This window comes from Centroberyx gerrardi, chromosome 13 (assembly GCF_048128805.1).
Source record: "Centroberyx gerrardi isolate f3 chromosome 13, fCenGer3.hap1.cur.20231027, whole genome shotgun sequence".
In the NCBI taxonomy this organism is placed as follows: Eukaryota; Metazoa; Chordata; class Actinopteri; order Beryciformes; family Berycidae; genus Centroberyx; species Centroberyx gerrardi.
Window position 1 is genome coordinate 25,575,090 of NC_136009.1, and position 14,140 is coordinate 25,589,229.

Genomic DNA, 14,140 nt, shown 5'->3' on the forward strand with positions numbered 1-14,140 from the left:
AGGCGGCGGCGTGGCCCCAATATGGATACACACTGAATAACAACAACAATAATAACACACTTCAAGGATCCCTGTAGGGAAATTCCCCATTTACACAAATGTCAAGATTGCTGGGTCAGCTGCAAAACTGCATCCCTGGATCCTCCAGGTGAAGGCAGTCACTTCGCCACCCTGCTGTCAAATAAATTAAATGTCAGAATGGAACAAAAATGCACTTAAATTCTCAGCATGTGCATCTAGTCTACAAGGCAATCTTCTGCGTCCTATAGATTGTGGCTGTGGGACGCTACATAATCCAGTGCAGAAAAAAAACAAAAAAAAAAACGGTTTGTCCACCTGCCACAGTGGCTGGTGCATCCTCAAACCGTCCCCCACACACTTCCACTATTTCACCTGCCATATGAGGTTTCAGAATAGTAAATGGGACTTCCAAACAATGGCTGGTTACCTGCCAAAGTGGCCGGCAGAGTAGTCAAATGAGCCACTGCCAAAATCGACTAGCACTGGAAAACTGGGCAGGTGGAAGGGGTTAATTTCCCTCCCTGGAAAGGAGAAGGGCAGCAGCATGACCACAGTCTTAGACTACAGTCAGAAGTGAATGTCAACACTGGGAAACTAGAAAGACGCTCCCCGTCATCACCACAGCTATCCTGGAATACCACCATGTCCCCCGGCTGACCCGGTCTGACATGGCAGCATGGGTTAATACACCATTATATATATTTAGGCTAGTGCTGTCAGGCTGGGAGGTGAGGTAATATCAGTCTGACAGCTAGGCAAGCAGAATGATGAATCCTGTGCTTTTAATATTCAAAGCAATAGTTTTAGTTGGAGCTATAACAACAGCTGCATTAAATATACAATGCAGGACTACAACCTCCTTCCTCCATACAGGTAACTTGAGCGACTTTAGTGTCGTATGGCAACAATTACATTTCATGACATGACAGTGTTGACAAGCAAGTGTAGTTGAACCGTGGGAACCTGCAATACTGCAAATCACATCATCATGTTACAATGTCAACCCACACACAGACACACCAAGTGCAAACACACACACACACACACTCTGTATCCTGTTCAAGATGACTAAGATGCAGTTTTCCCCAATGCATGGCAGCAGTGTTGACATTTCTGTCTGGTCGTGGCACTGATGCCACATGTAATTTGAAATCACTAGCTCCCCCTTGCCCTGGTCCTTCGCAATTACGCCAACACAAGGCCCCATCCTGACAGACAAGACAAAATGTCGGAATCGCAAAAGTCACATGACTCCTTTGTACTCCGAAAATCATCTCACGCATAAACAAACCGTTCAAACCGGGCAATTTTATCCAATAATGACACAATGCATCCCCGCTTCACCCAAACAGACGTCCAAGCTCGCTCATATATGCCATTTACACCAGAATTCCGTCGTGTTTCTGGAGAGAAAATTGGCCGCCATTTTGTGAAAGCTTGCGCAGAAAAAAAAGAGGGACACCTCTTATCATGTAAAAATAAGGAATTAAGAAAAGCGTTTATTTGCAGATTTTTTTAACGGTTAAAGCATACCGATTCCTCTTCTTTCTCCATCCCCGTAGGCATCTGCGGCACTGCCCGGTTAATGGATGCATATTCGTGTAGGTCGGGTAAATCCTCACAACGGAAGACGGGTAGTGGCTTGGAAGCGTCCAGCGCCCGTGCCCGAAACGACAATTTACTCATTCTTTTTTCACAATTCGAGATGCAATATAAATCTATCCGATCTCCTAATATTCACAACGGTACCGAGTGGAGCTTTCATGGATGTTTCTGTGCGGTTATTCTCAATTCTAACGTTCGACTGGTTGTAGCTTGGATTTAGGGCGTCGCCAACGGAGCCGGGGGAAGGCCCGGATCTTGGTCGCTCTCTCTCGGACTATTTTTTTCCGACGCTCCGCTCCCTACCGCTGGTTCAGTGCGCCATGGACAACATGGCGGACATTTAAAACTCTTTTGCTCCGTTTCGCTCGTAGCGGTCCAACCCCCAGCTCGCGGACCGACCATTCCCACACGGTCCCGAGCGCTTGCGCGTTCGCGACGGTGGGGGGAAGGGGGCATCTCTTGCAAACTAACTCCTTTCCACACATACAAATAAATTATTGAAATAAACATCAGGCATGCCCGAAATATAAATTAAGCAAATAAATATAGAAAGATATGAATAAAAATAATAAATAAAATACATTTAAATTACTAAAAACAAAAAATAAATATAACCAATAATCTTAATATAAAAAAAAACAACTGAAATTAACAAAATAAAATCAAAACCAATTCATGTAAATTAAATAAAACATAAATGATACATTATAATACAAAGATATCGATATTAAATTAATAGAAATAAGAAAATATAAATTAATAAAATACATACAAATATGATTGATAAAAATATACAAATAAAGAAAAAATTATAAAGTTAGAGTTGAATTAAGGTCATGAAAGTGTGTGCAAGTAACCCTAAATGTTCAAAATTTCACAGCAATATTTTGAATGACTAATAACAATAAAACAGTGCAGCAAAAATGTACAGAATTTGCCACAGTGGCAAAGGCATTATTTACTAAACTTCAGTGTTGTCCCATTATTATGCTTGAGGATGATTGAAGAAATCTATTTTTACATTAAATACCCCTGAAATGAGCCCCATGGTGTTTTTAATTAAAGTTTTCCCTTTCATAATGTCAATATGAGTGTCCCCTGGTTCAATAAAAGGCTACCCAAATACAAATACCCTAAAATACCTCAAGCAAAAAAAAAAAAAAAAAAAAAAAAAGCCTACAAATAATTTGTCAAAAACCAGAGATAAGAGACATCCTTTGTGAATACAAAATAATTGCCAATTTTAGTAGAGCGGTAATTCATATTCTATTAAGCATTCTATTAAGTTAGTTGGTTTTATTCTTCAGTGTGTGCTACAACTGGAGGAAGAAAATCCTTGTCAGGGGTCCGAGCTGCAAATAAAACATTTTCTGTCACAGGCCAATGCTTAAACTATCAAACAGTTAATTGTTCCTGCCAATAACCCTGAAAGAACAATTAAAATCTATTCAACTTAAAGCCCATTACTTTTGATCCTATTATTCCAAGCAGCCCACAATAAATAATGTTTATTCCAGATGAAATGCTTCATGGGAACGTGTTCAGCTTGTGAACAACGTCGCCCTCTTCTGGCCTGACAGGAGAAGCATCACACAGAGTGACGGATGGGAGTTCAGACAGAACATCCTGCAGACGTCATTTGGTGGACTTTTTTTATCCAAAACATGTTAAGGCACCATGAGCGCATACATGTTTTAATATAGGTGAACCCAGTGGAGTCAAACCCCTAACCATGACACTGTTAGTACCATGCTTAACTCACTGAACTGCAGGCTTAAGTCGTTCCAAGCTGATTTGGGATCAGCTTTTGCCATATCCCCATGGATTTGGGGGGGTGGAGGACTGATCTAGGGTCAGTAATTAGAGGATGCTTCACCCCCAGAGCCCAACAGATCTAGACCTTTGACAAACAATGTGCATCAAGCTCAGAATACAGTTTCAGAAAGCATGAAGGCATCTTACCTGGTGACGACATTGGGTTTAGCCAGGATCCACCCAGAGGAACTGAAGCTTCTTTTCTTTTCTTTCCATCATAAAGTTCTGAGACCGCCTCATGACGACCTGAGAGCACATTCACAAGGAAAGAGCACCAGGACATTTAATCAAAACGCCATACTTTGTGATAGTCTCGTTTAACACCGTGGTTTAAACAAAAAACACATCACAACAATTCAGTTACAGAAAAAGATAAAAACCAAATTACTAGCCTAATTTGTGCAGGTGAGACAGGTGCAGGTGAAACCCCAGGGACATGGAAACAATCTCACTTCTCAGTTTACAAACAAATTAACTTTAGAGAAATAACAGTCGACTGAAATTAGTTTTTCTACATTTATTACCTCTGCAAAAAAGGTTGGAAGGAGGTTATATTTTCACACTTGCCTGCTTGACAACAGAATATCTACAAAAAAGTTACAAATCGATTTAGATGAGATGCGGTGGACATATAGCCCTTGAGCCAAGGACCAGTTGATTAGATTTTGGTGGTGATAATCTTTTCTTTTAACATTATGCTGTGTTCCAGTGCTGGTGGGAAAGTCCAACATCTGGGACTTCCAAGTCAGCTGCTAAACAGCGTTGCATTCACATGCCGTTATGTCGGAAAATCAAATCCGGAAGACAAACGATAAACAAAGAAGCTTTGCAAGTTGGAGAACTGTTCAGTGTTGGCAGAGGTCTGCGCTCTACCGGGTGCCTTGTAGCTGTGCTTTATGAAGGTTACTTTAAAGATGCTACGTGTTGCATTTTTAAACATCAATATGTCACTCTCAAATTAACTGTGATACTTTGGTATAATTACCATAAGAAAATGAGACCATGGATGAGATGACTGGTAGCCTCTATCCCAGCAGTATTGTTAGTGTCAGTGTTTAAGAGACATCCGCTCATCCCAACATGGTGGTGCTGGAGTATAGTAGCTCAAAATGGATTAAAACAGAAGATAGTTGCATAAAGCCGCGGTTCTCAAACCTTTTGGCTTGTGACCCCTTAAAACTAAGCAATGCCTACTCACGATCCCAACAGGCTGCATGAGTGGTGAACAGTTCACAAAGAAAATTATTTTTCCTTTTCAGGTCATTTCATTTGATTATTAGAGGTCTAGAGGCTTAAATAAAAATCAGAAATATTACACATGATAATCAATCTGTATAGTAGAAATATGATTTTTTTTCTATCCCATAAATCATCTCGCGGCCCCCCAAAATGATCCTCCGACTCTCTGGGGAGTTTGAGAGCCACTGGAACAAAGGATAGCTGAATGAATGTGGGAGCAGTGGAAGCTTTCTTTGGTCAAAGGTTTTCTCCTTCACTTCACTGAAGAGTATAAACGTGTTGTTAGTGATTTCTCCATCGGGCCTCTCACTCGTTCATCTGCCCTTGCCAGGAACTCTGAAAGCTTTAGCTCTGTTTGCGCTGGGAGAACAGCGCCCTCTTCCTGTTTTGTGCCATACAGCAACCCAGCAGAGTCCCTGTGAAATCCAACCTGGTGGCTCATGATGAAAAATGCAGCGTTGAGGCCGGCAGGGGATGCCAATCTTCTCGACGATGGTCTTGTTTGTTTACTGTCATTTTACATACTGTAGGTCTCAAAATTAATATGGTCATGATTTATTGATGTTAAAATGATGCACACGCCACCTTTAATTGGGCTGTCTACACAAGATAACTAGAATTTGTGTAATACTGTAGATGTATAATACCACTTCACAGCTGGAATAAAACATTCTTGATGAAGCCAGGGAGCAAACATCACATTTTACATCTTAGGTGTTTATCTGATGCTCTTATCACCTAAATTAAGAGCTGCCAAATCTACAGAGTACAGATGTCAGGGCCTCGGAGTCCAGAAAGATCATGTAAAAGTGACAAGCAACAAAAAGAGATAAACTAACAGCTAACGACAGAGATGGAGAGGATTTTCTCTCTCCTTTTGGTTGACCTATGCTCTGCTTAACAGACTTATTAGAAAGTGTCAACCTCTTTTAGCCTGCATAAGTGCCAGATGGGTGGGGTTTGTCCCACAGTATAACACGATTAGTGCCATACAGTTTACACAATCAAAAGGAGAAGTATTGGAAATTCAATTTAGTATACTTCTCTGTGATTTACAACTTACCTGAACCGACCTGATGTAGTGAACCCCACCCATCTGGCACTCCAAGCAGGTTTCAAACAAATGCCAAGAATTGCCAATGCCTGCCTACTCATACTATTACTGCCACTACTAGTCAGAAAGAGGCAGCTCTGTTACCCTGAGTGCAGGGATAATAAACTTAATCTTTAAAAAAGGAGGCTGTATCATTTCTAACAGTATTCACCCTCTGAGTCCATGTAGGGAGCGGATGGGTGCCGTGGGGAGGGAGGCAGGCAGGTTAGATAATGCAGAGATCTGTGGGATCCAGATCCATGCAGGGCCAAGCAGTTCCCCGACACACCACACCGCTGCCTGGCACTGTTCAGCCACCCAGCCTCAGCCTGTGATCAAACAATGTTATCTTTCTGGCCAAGATGGTGAAAATGCCTAACGTTAAATTGTGTTACAAAGGTTTCTGAAGCTTGCACTGTGCCACCTGGGCTACGCCTTCTACAGATCGTATTTTCCCCCTGCTAAGATGAGGTTTCCGGTGTTGTATTTTTGCTGTTAATGTAGCTGGAATAGTGAGCAAAATTTCGTATTATACACTAGACAACATTTACTTTGACTAAACCAATCAATATAGAAAGGTGCTTGCTTTGGGAGCTGGCAAAGTGATTAGGAACTTGTGGTTTTAGTGCTGACTTACAGCCAGCTGACCAGCCAGGAATTTGATTGCGTGTATGAAATCATCTGATGCCAGAAACACTATTCACGATGGGCCTTTTTTTCGGCCAACGATTCAAGTTAAAACATGACAAGAAATACTCACCAAGTCGGTAATTCGGCACACGTCAGGGATTAAAAAAAAGATGGGTCAACAATTCTCCAGGTCACAAGTAAAAAAAAAAAAACGCCAGGGAAGGGGACACACGACGTAGCTAGCCAGAGAGAGAGAGAGAGACAGCTAACTATCATTAACGTTAGCCAGAGCTAGCTCTCCTACAGTTGTTTTCATAATAGTTAAGAAATACAAACGATAAACCGTTATCCAGCCGGGGAGGCTCGTTGTCTGCTTTTAATCCACTTCGTCGGAGAGCATTTCTGTCGATGAAAAGTCTTTATTTTCCTGTCGATGTAAAGCAGGCTGAAACTAGAGAGGTGGAAACCAAAGTGCTACTGTTGGGGGTTAACAACTTTGCTGTAAGAGACGGCCTGCGATTGGACGGCGGGGGCCACCAATCACCTGTGGGTTGATGACGTCATGCGCCAAAGGGGATGGGACGCCATGTGATTGGCTGGCAAATATTATGACAAATTCATTCTGAGCTTAGCTGTATTATATTTTATCTTATCTTATCGTATTGCTGATTTCTTATGTTTGATTAAGATTAGACGTTTTGTCCTACTTTTATCACCTTTCATTGTTTTCATTTTTACCCAATCTTTAGTTTGAATTTGTATCTCAAATTTTATCTCCTTTTTTTAAATTTATTTTACTATCAGTTGTTATGTCTTTTGGTAAAGTTCTCTCCTTTTAGGTAAATGCTACACAAAGTTTATAAGATTTTTTTTTTTTTTTTTTACCCCCTTCCACACTGAAGGTGGGCTTACAGGACACATCCACAGATCACCTCACAACCTGCGTAACAAATATTCTTAAATAAACTCAGGTATCATACAAACAAAGCACACTGCTGTTTTGCTCAGGCTTTATAGACCGGAAAATAGAATCCATCTTTTCTGAAGCATATCTTAAGTCTTTCAAAGTCATCATCAACATCATCATCATCATCATGTTCATCTTCTTCTTCTTGTTTCCCTTAAATAGAGTCAACTGGGGTTCCTGTTCTCAAAGGCTACAAGAGCAGCTTCTTCAAAACATTATTTATTAGCGCTTCTGCAAGCATTTAGCAAACCTTCTGAAGCAAGGGATTTGTAAGACACCTCTCTAATCTACAACACTGAACGTATATTTGGAGGATAAAAATAGAATGTGTGTTTGTGCTGCAGAAAAAAAGCATTACTGCATAGAGTACATTAGGTAAGAAAACATTGTAGTAGATGGAATTGTAAATTTTCGAAGCAACAATTCAAATTTAACCAGCACAGTTTCAGATGCTCCCGTTTGTCAGGATTATCGACAATGCAAGAAGCAATAACCAGTTGTTTCAGCTGTGAATTACACATGAACTGATATGAACATAATCATTTAACACCATGGAAGTTGAGGTGGGGGAGTCTGTTTTCGTGGGCAGAATGGAGGAAAATAAGATGAGGAGGATTTGTTACTTTATCCAGGGACACTTGAGCATCTCCGCTGGAGCAGCTGAGTTGTGTTTTGTTCCGGTTGTTGTTGCTCCAGTTTTCCCATCGGCTGCAGCGAAAGACCTTCTGATAACAAGTGTACTTCTCTAACTTTGAGGCTCGCTAGGCAGACACACACTGAACATACAATCACATCACCACACGACAATAATTACACAACCATACTGTAACAATATTGGGGTAATTTGTTTTGGGTCTTTATTTCAATAAATAATTTCAGAAAAGCAAAAATTGCAAATGTGAATGTGTTGACGAAATTAAAAAGGCACTTAAAAACAAGGGTGACAGGTGTGACCTTATTTTTTCCTTTACAAAACTGGAAATTCTATGAAGAGCTGAGCTCATTCCCTTAACACTGATCTTTAAAGACTTGTGATGAAATGTGATCACCGTTGTTTGATAAAATAAAATAAAAAAAGTTTGATCTAGGCACCAGATAAGAACTGAGTGAGAATTACTGACATTTAAAGAAGCAAGCTGGGAATATTCCCCATTCAGTTCCTGCAAGTAAAACAAGGCATTTCAATACAAGCAATTTTAGTTAGCAAATAAGGCAGGCTTATGTGTATTTGGCATTGCTGTGAAGAATTAGGGACCTGAGTTGGCTTTTAAATTAAGCAATTAAAACCCGGAGCCAAACAGTAATACTACTGTACACTGACGTCCTTTCATCTAGAAAGACAGCCCACAAGAACGTCTCTTCTAGACAAAAATACATTTCATTTGATTGTTCGGATGGAATACATCACTTAGAAAAACATACTATCGCCTTCAACCCTATTCTGTGATTACGTATATGGCTTTACACAGAATCCAAGACTAACTGTACACAATTCATTGCTGCCTCACATGGCCGGCTAGCGCTACATGTGAAGAGTTTCATTCCAAAAAGAGAGATCCTCCAGCTACTCAGACAAAATGATTGCTGACTTAACACCTTTGCTTACAAAGTTGCAACATTTCTCACAACAGAATCATCTGTGTGTTTGAAACATTGATGAATTCCAGGTGGCAATTTCCCCCCAAAATTGGCTACATATTGATTTGGAATGGAACCCTTCATCTCTCGCCCCGTCATCGACATCCAATTCAACCCTCAACAAAACACTAATGGCTCGATGGTTCTATGAAAGGCACAACCAGGCTTTCCGTTACCTTGCCAGTCCTGCGGCGGAAAAAATTACAAATCAGTCCACAACATTCTCTCAAGTTCCGCAGAGGAAAGAAAAATAAAAAATAAAAACCCACGTTTATACAGACTGTACAATTTCCAAATGATGCATAGAGAAAAAAAAAAGTTAGTAAAACATACTGAAATAGTGGAAAAATGCACTGCTATCATTTGGTGACTACAACAACAACAACAACAACAAACAGTGAGAGCATTAAAAAACCCACCCTCCCCCTCCCCCTCTCCCCACCCCAGATTCTTTTGCATACAGTGTTGTCATGATGAAGGGAAAGCTCCATCATTTGCCCTCGTACTTTGGATTGACGACGGTCGTTACGGCGCTCTTGTAGATCGGATTCTCACCCTGAGAAACACAGAAAGAGAGACAGAAAAACAACAAGAGTGAGTAAAACGCTTCAGGAGGTCTGACTGAGTCATCGGGTTAAAAGCAACACATCACAGCACTTGTCAAACCATAATCCGGTTGAACTCTGTGTTGTCACGATACCAGAATTTTGACTTTGATGCCAATAATAAGTTCAATATGTAAAAAATCAATACTAGCACGGCAAACAAGAAAACCATCAAGTCAATGTGTTACCACATTGACTTGGACAGCTTTGTAGCTTTTACAAGGGTTTTGATGATAATTGGGTGTTTTTGCCGGTTATGTAAGCAAAATAGTTCCATATTTCACTCCTGGCACCAGTTTATTAAGCAGTTAAAGTGAACTGGGATCCAGGTTAAGACGTGCTGGACTGTTTGACTCTGACTGCTGCAGTCAAGAGCCAGACTGACGCCTTGTCTATTCCAATTCTTCTTCTTCTTTTAACTATTCCAATCTGAAAATTTTGCCCTCTGGAGGTGATGCTGCAATTAAATTTCAGCTTGCAGAACACATTTGGTGAAAGTACTGAACGTTTATAAAGTTCAGTACTGACGCATCAGTACTTTCGCAGTGGTATCGAAGCAGTATTATGGTTAACGTGACAACACTAGTTGAACTGCATGTCTTCCATTTTATCTGCCATTTCAATGTAAAAGCGTTTCAGTAAAGCAAGAGTCAGCACAAATCAGTTATATTCAGTTCACACAGAGTGAGAAAGCCGTCCAGTGAGTAGTGGTTACCAACTACCAGTGATGTAGCAGAGCAATAACACCTGAGAGTGTCTCTCAGCACCAAAGTCCCATAACCACTGGATAAACAACGTCCTTGAAGCTGTTATGGCTTTTATACAACAGTTACCAACGCTTGTGAACTGTCTGAAAGGTTTGTATTATACAAACATAAGAATAAAACACATGAGAAAACAAGACAGATCACCAACTAGCTCCATATTTACTACAAGAGTTAGAACAGCAACCAATACAGCATGGCTAGCTGTGAATTATGGGATTATTATCAGCATGGTTCGAATGAGTCTTTGACCAATTGGCTGAAACTACCTGTTGTATAATGAAGGCTAAACTCAGTTTATGCTCCTTTAATTAGTGAAATAGATTTCTTTCCATTTTAAAAAGGTGATATAAACGGTGATATCAATTCATAGCATACATGAAGTAAGGAGTGTTAGAGTGACCTAAATTACATGGAAATAGGTAAAAACTAAAATAATGTTCACATATAATTCTTCGTTTGTATCAATTTGTTAATGGACTTCATTATGGATGTCACCAACTGGAGTTCATAGTTCATCGCCCTTTTCCTTAACCATGACATCACTGCTAACTACTATCTAGCAATGATCTTAGTGGGGAAAAAATACTTTACAGCAATATAACATAACGTACAACTCTGTATCTTGTAGTTAAACATGCTAACATCACCACAACATGCAGTCACCAAACCTTCCACTTCCAACCGTTCAAAGAAAAAAAACAATCACTCCAAAATATTGGGATCTTCTTATCTATACAACAAAGTTTTTTCTGAATGGAAATATTAGTCATACAAAGTGTGAAGACCCTGCAGAGGGGGAAGCACATGCAACAGTAGGAAGCCAACAGGCGATACGAACTTTGACCTATAGGGCGGCGCCTTTATTCCCATAGCTGGGATTCTGGAACTGGTTAATGGGACTCTTGTAAATGGGGTTCCCTTGCTACGGTGGAGAACGACAAAGGAAAAGAGGAAAGACAGAAGGGAAAACACAGAAGAAAGAAAAAGACTGTGAAGGGAAGATTGGCAGGAAAAGGCAGAGGAAAGGACAGATACAAAAAGTCTGGAGGAAAATGTTCAGAGCAGAGCAGGAAGAGTCAGGGAATTATGTGCTATAGTAACTCATGATTACGGTTTTGCTCTTTTATTACCTAGTTTCTTTTTCTTCTCTCACTGTTTCTCTCTCTGTTTCTATCCATCTCTGCCCCTCCCTAATATCCACATTCATTATATGAGGTCATTACATGATCTCATATAATGGCATCTTATTGACCATTTCATCGCTGTGACCAGTGTTGGGAGTAACGCTACTCATAACGTTTTTGTGGAAAGTAGTAACTTAATGCACTCGTTTTTCCAATTCTTATAAACCGTGATTAATTACTTGTTAACATCAGAATGTAGTTACTTTTATTTTTCTCTCATACCGTTTAATTTAGCAAGAAAGCAATCCAAGTGTGCTTGATATAAATGAGATGGGCTTACTGTTTGATTGCATTTTAAACCAATGATTGGCAGGACAAGCCATATTGCTACAGCATGTTTTGAAGTGGATAACGCAAAAGTACCCTAACAAGTTACTTTTAATATAGAGTAACACTGCAATGTCACCAGTTACCACAAATTAAAGTAACAAATTGCCTTTACAAGTAACTTCCCTCAACACTGACTGTGATGAATCTGCTTCCTCACTGCCCATCAAGCCATTCTACTGCCAAACTGGAGCGCTGCTGCTGTGTGACTGCCAGACAACAGGGAGCTGCTATGGAGCTTTCCAACAGCGGTGACCCAGCACCCAGCACCCAGCACCCTCCTCTCCCTCTCTGCTTCATTGCCTTTTATGGTGGTGCAGTAGTGCCATGTGGACAGTGAGTGGCAGCACTGACAGCGAGGGGAAGGCCACTCCCTCAGCGGATGGAGACTAAACAGAGCAGCATGCAGAGCCAAGGTTGATCCAGGACGGGACAGACTGAAGGAGACCAAGCTCTGGATGCATCACTCAGATCAGGGATCCTCCTATTCCAATTTAAATCTCCATTCTGTTTCCACACTTCAACTTTTGGATTTTTTCCCCGGCTAATCATTTTACACTTTTGGCTATAATATCATCAACGCGTGTCTGGCATACACACAAGCAACCTGCAATGTGGTGCTCAAATCCTACATTTATTTCATATTTTCTGCTTTTCCGTACATTTTAACATCTGGAAAATCTCAAAATTATTTCCCCAAACCTTTCATAATGTATATCAACCCTGAGTCTCCCTCAACTTAAAAAGGCTTACAGTAGCTGAGGAGTTTCCTAAACATGATTTTAAAACTTGTAGTGCACAAATGTCACATCTATTTGTTGCAGTTGTTTTTCCTTTGAGAGAGAATGGGCAGAAATATGTCCAAAGTGTTGGAACTGTCAGTGGCATACGGTTACATAACCCCACAATTATTCATATTCTATTTTTTACTATCATTTCTACTGTTTTGTTGCCTACTTTATATTCTATTTGCGTGCTTATAGTTTTCTTTTCCCTGCTGAATCTTGTTACTTTTGCCACTACAGTGACCTATTTTCCCCACCAAAAAAGTTTCATCTTATCTTCCCTCCCCCCACATTTTTTTCCCACAGTGAAAAATATCTTCAAAAGGCTCTGTTGAAGATTAACTGCAGACCCTGAGCCAGAGATGATTTCACCAAGTGAACACTTCCAGTCTTACAGCAGGTATTTGCTATGCAACAGCTGAAATAACCGCCGTTTTACCATCATTTGTTCAGTTGAAAAGAGTAAAGCCTCACACTAAGATAAGCAGAATCTGGGCAAAAACATTCAACGGGAGCAATACAGTTCACATTAAAACGATGGTAAATTTTATTCGATGCAGAACATGAATTTACCCAAAAACGACTCAGTTAACTAATATTTCCTTGGTTTTTACTATTCATTCACCTTTTAATAGTACCGTATTTCCTCTAATATTGGCCCGGGCCTTTATTTACCTCAACTGCAGAGGGTACCAGGCCTTTATTGGAAGCAGGCTTATATTAGAGACAGGCCTTTATTTCTAATTCCCCCAGATTAAAACACTGTCTGTAAAGGGTTTATGAATGAGTTTCTCTTTACTCCATTCTACTGTGACTGACCCGGCCCAGCACCTCATCTTGATGTGCGCATCGCTATCTGTTAATCTAAGTTCCCATCACTTGTTGATCCAGCAGTTTTGGTGCGAGCGACTCACCGTGTCCCACTTGGCGTTCATCTTCTCCTTCTCAAATTTGGCGAACTCTCGGCGGTCGTGGATGATCATGAGCAGCTTCCAGATCAGCAGCAGGGCGAGGCCGATCAGCACGATGCCCGCCACCACGCCCGCCACGATGGGGATGATGTCAGGCCCCGCCGGACACTCTGAAACACAGAGACACGGGGAAATGTCAATGTAAATGTAATCTAGAAAGGAAGAACTATGAATCTAAACATTCATTAGCATTGTTAACAAAGAAGTAGGGGAGATTTTTCAATAACCATACCAAATCTTTTCCTGATATCTTTTTTGTTACGTGAAAGCACATTTCACAATGTGAGGGTACAGTGAAATAGTACAATATCTTAACATGTCATGTTCTTTCCTGAATAGAACCACACTCAACTGATTTTCTCCACAAACATGCCCTCGTTGAAAACTAGATTTCATTGTAGGAACCTAATATTTTGAAACTTTCTGATACCTTTCAATATCTTTTGATGCCTAAAAATCTAAAAAAAATGTATAATATAAAAATGGTACAGTT

At 40.4% G+C, this 14,140-nt stretch overlaps 2 protein-coding genes across 4 annotated transcripts in view; both read right to left on the bottom strand.

Moving 5' to 3' along the window:
* Positions 1 to 6,833, bottom strand: part of LOC139915882 (enhancer of polycomb homolog 1-like) — a 36,357-nt gene extending 29,524 nt beyond the window's left edge. For 2 of the 3 annotated variants that reach the window (XM_071904659.2, XM_071904656.2), the window contains exon 1: positions 1,555 to 2,096. In XM_071904659.2, the coding sequence (XP_071760760.1) occupies positions 1,555 to 1,707 (153 nt within the window). In that variant the 5' untranslated portion in view covers positions 1,708 to 2,096. Of the gene's footprint in view, positions 1 to 1,554; positions 2,097 to 3,588; positions 3,688 to 6,533 lie in introns of those variants that run through there. The other variant, XM_078287539.1, reaches the window with a different exon arrangement.
* Positions 6,834 to 8,204: 1,371 nt separating this feature from the next.
* LOC139915883 (integrin beta-1-like) overlaps positions 8,205 to 14,140 on the bottom strand; it is a 34,413-nt gene continuing 28,477 nt past the window's right edge. The window contains exons 16-17 of the mRNA XM_071904660.2: positions 13,591 to 13,757; positions 8,205 to 9,564 (exon numbers count right to left, since the gene is read on the bottom strand). Coding sequence (XP_071760761.2) covers positions 9,499 to 9,564; positions 13,591 to 13,757 — 233 coding nt within the window. The 3' untranslated portion in view covers positions 8,205 to 9,498. The remainder of the gene's footprint in view (positions 9,565 to 13,590; positions 13,758 to 14,140) is intronic.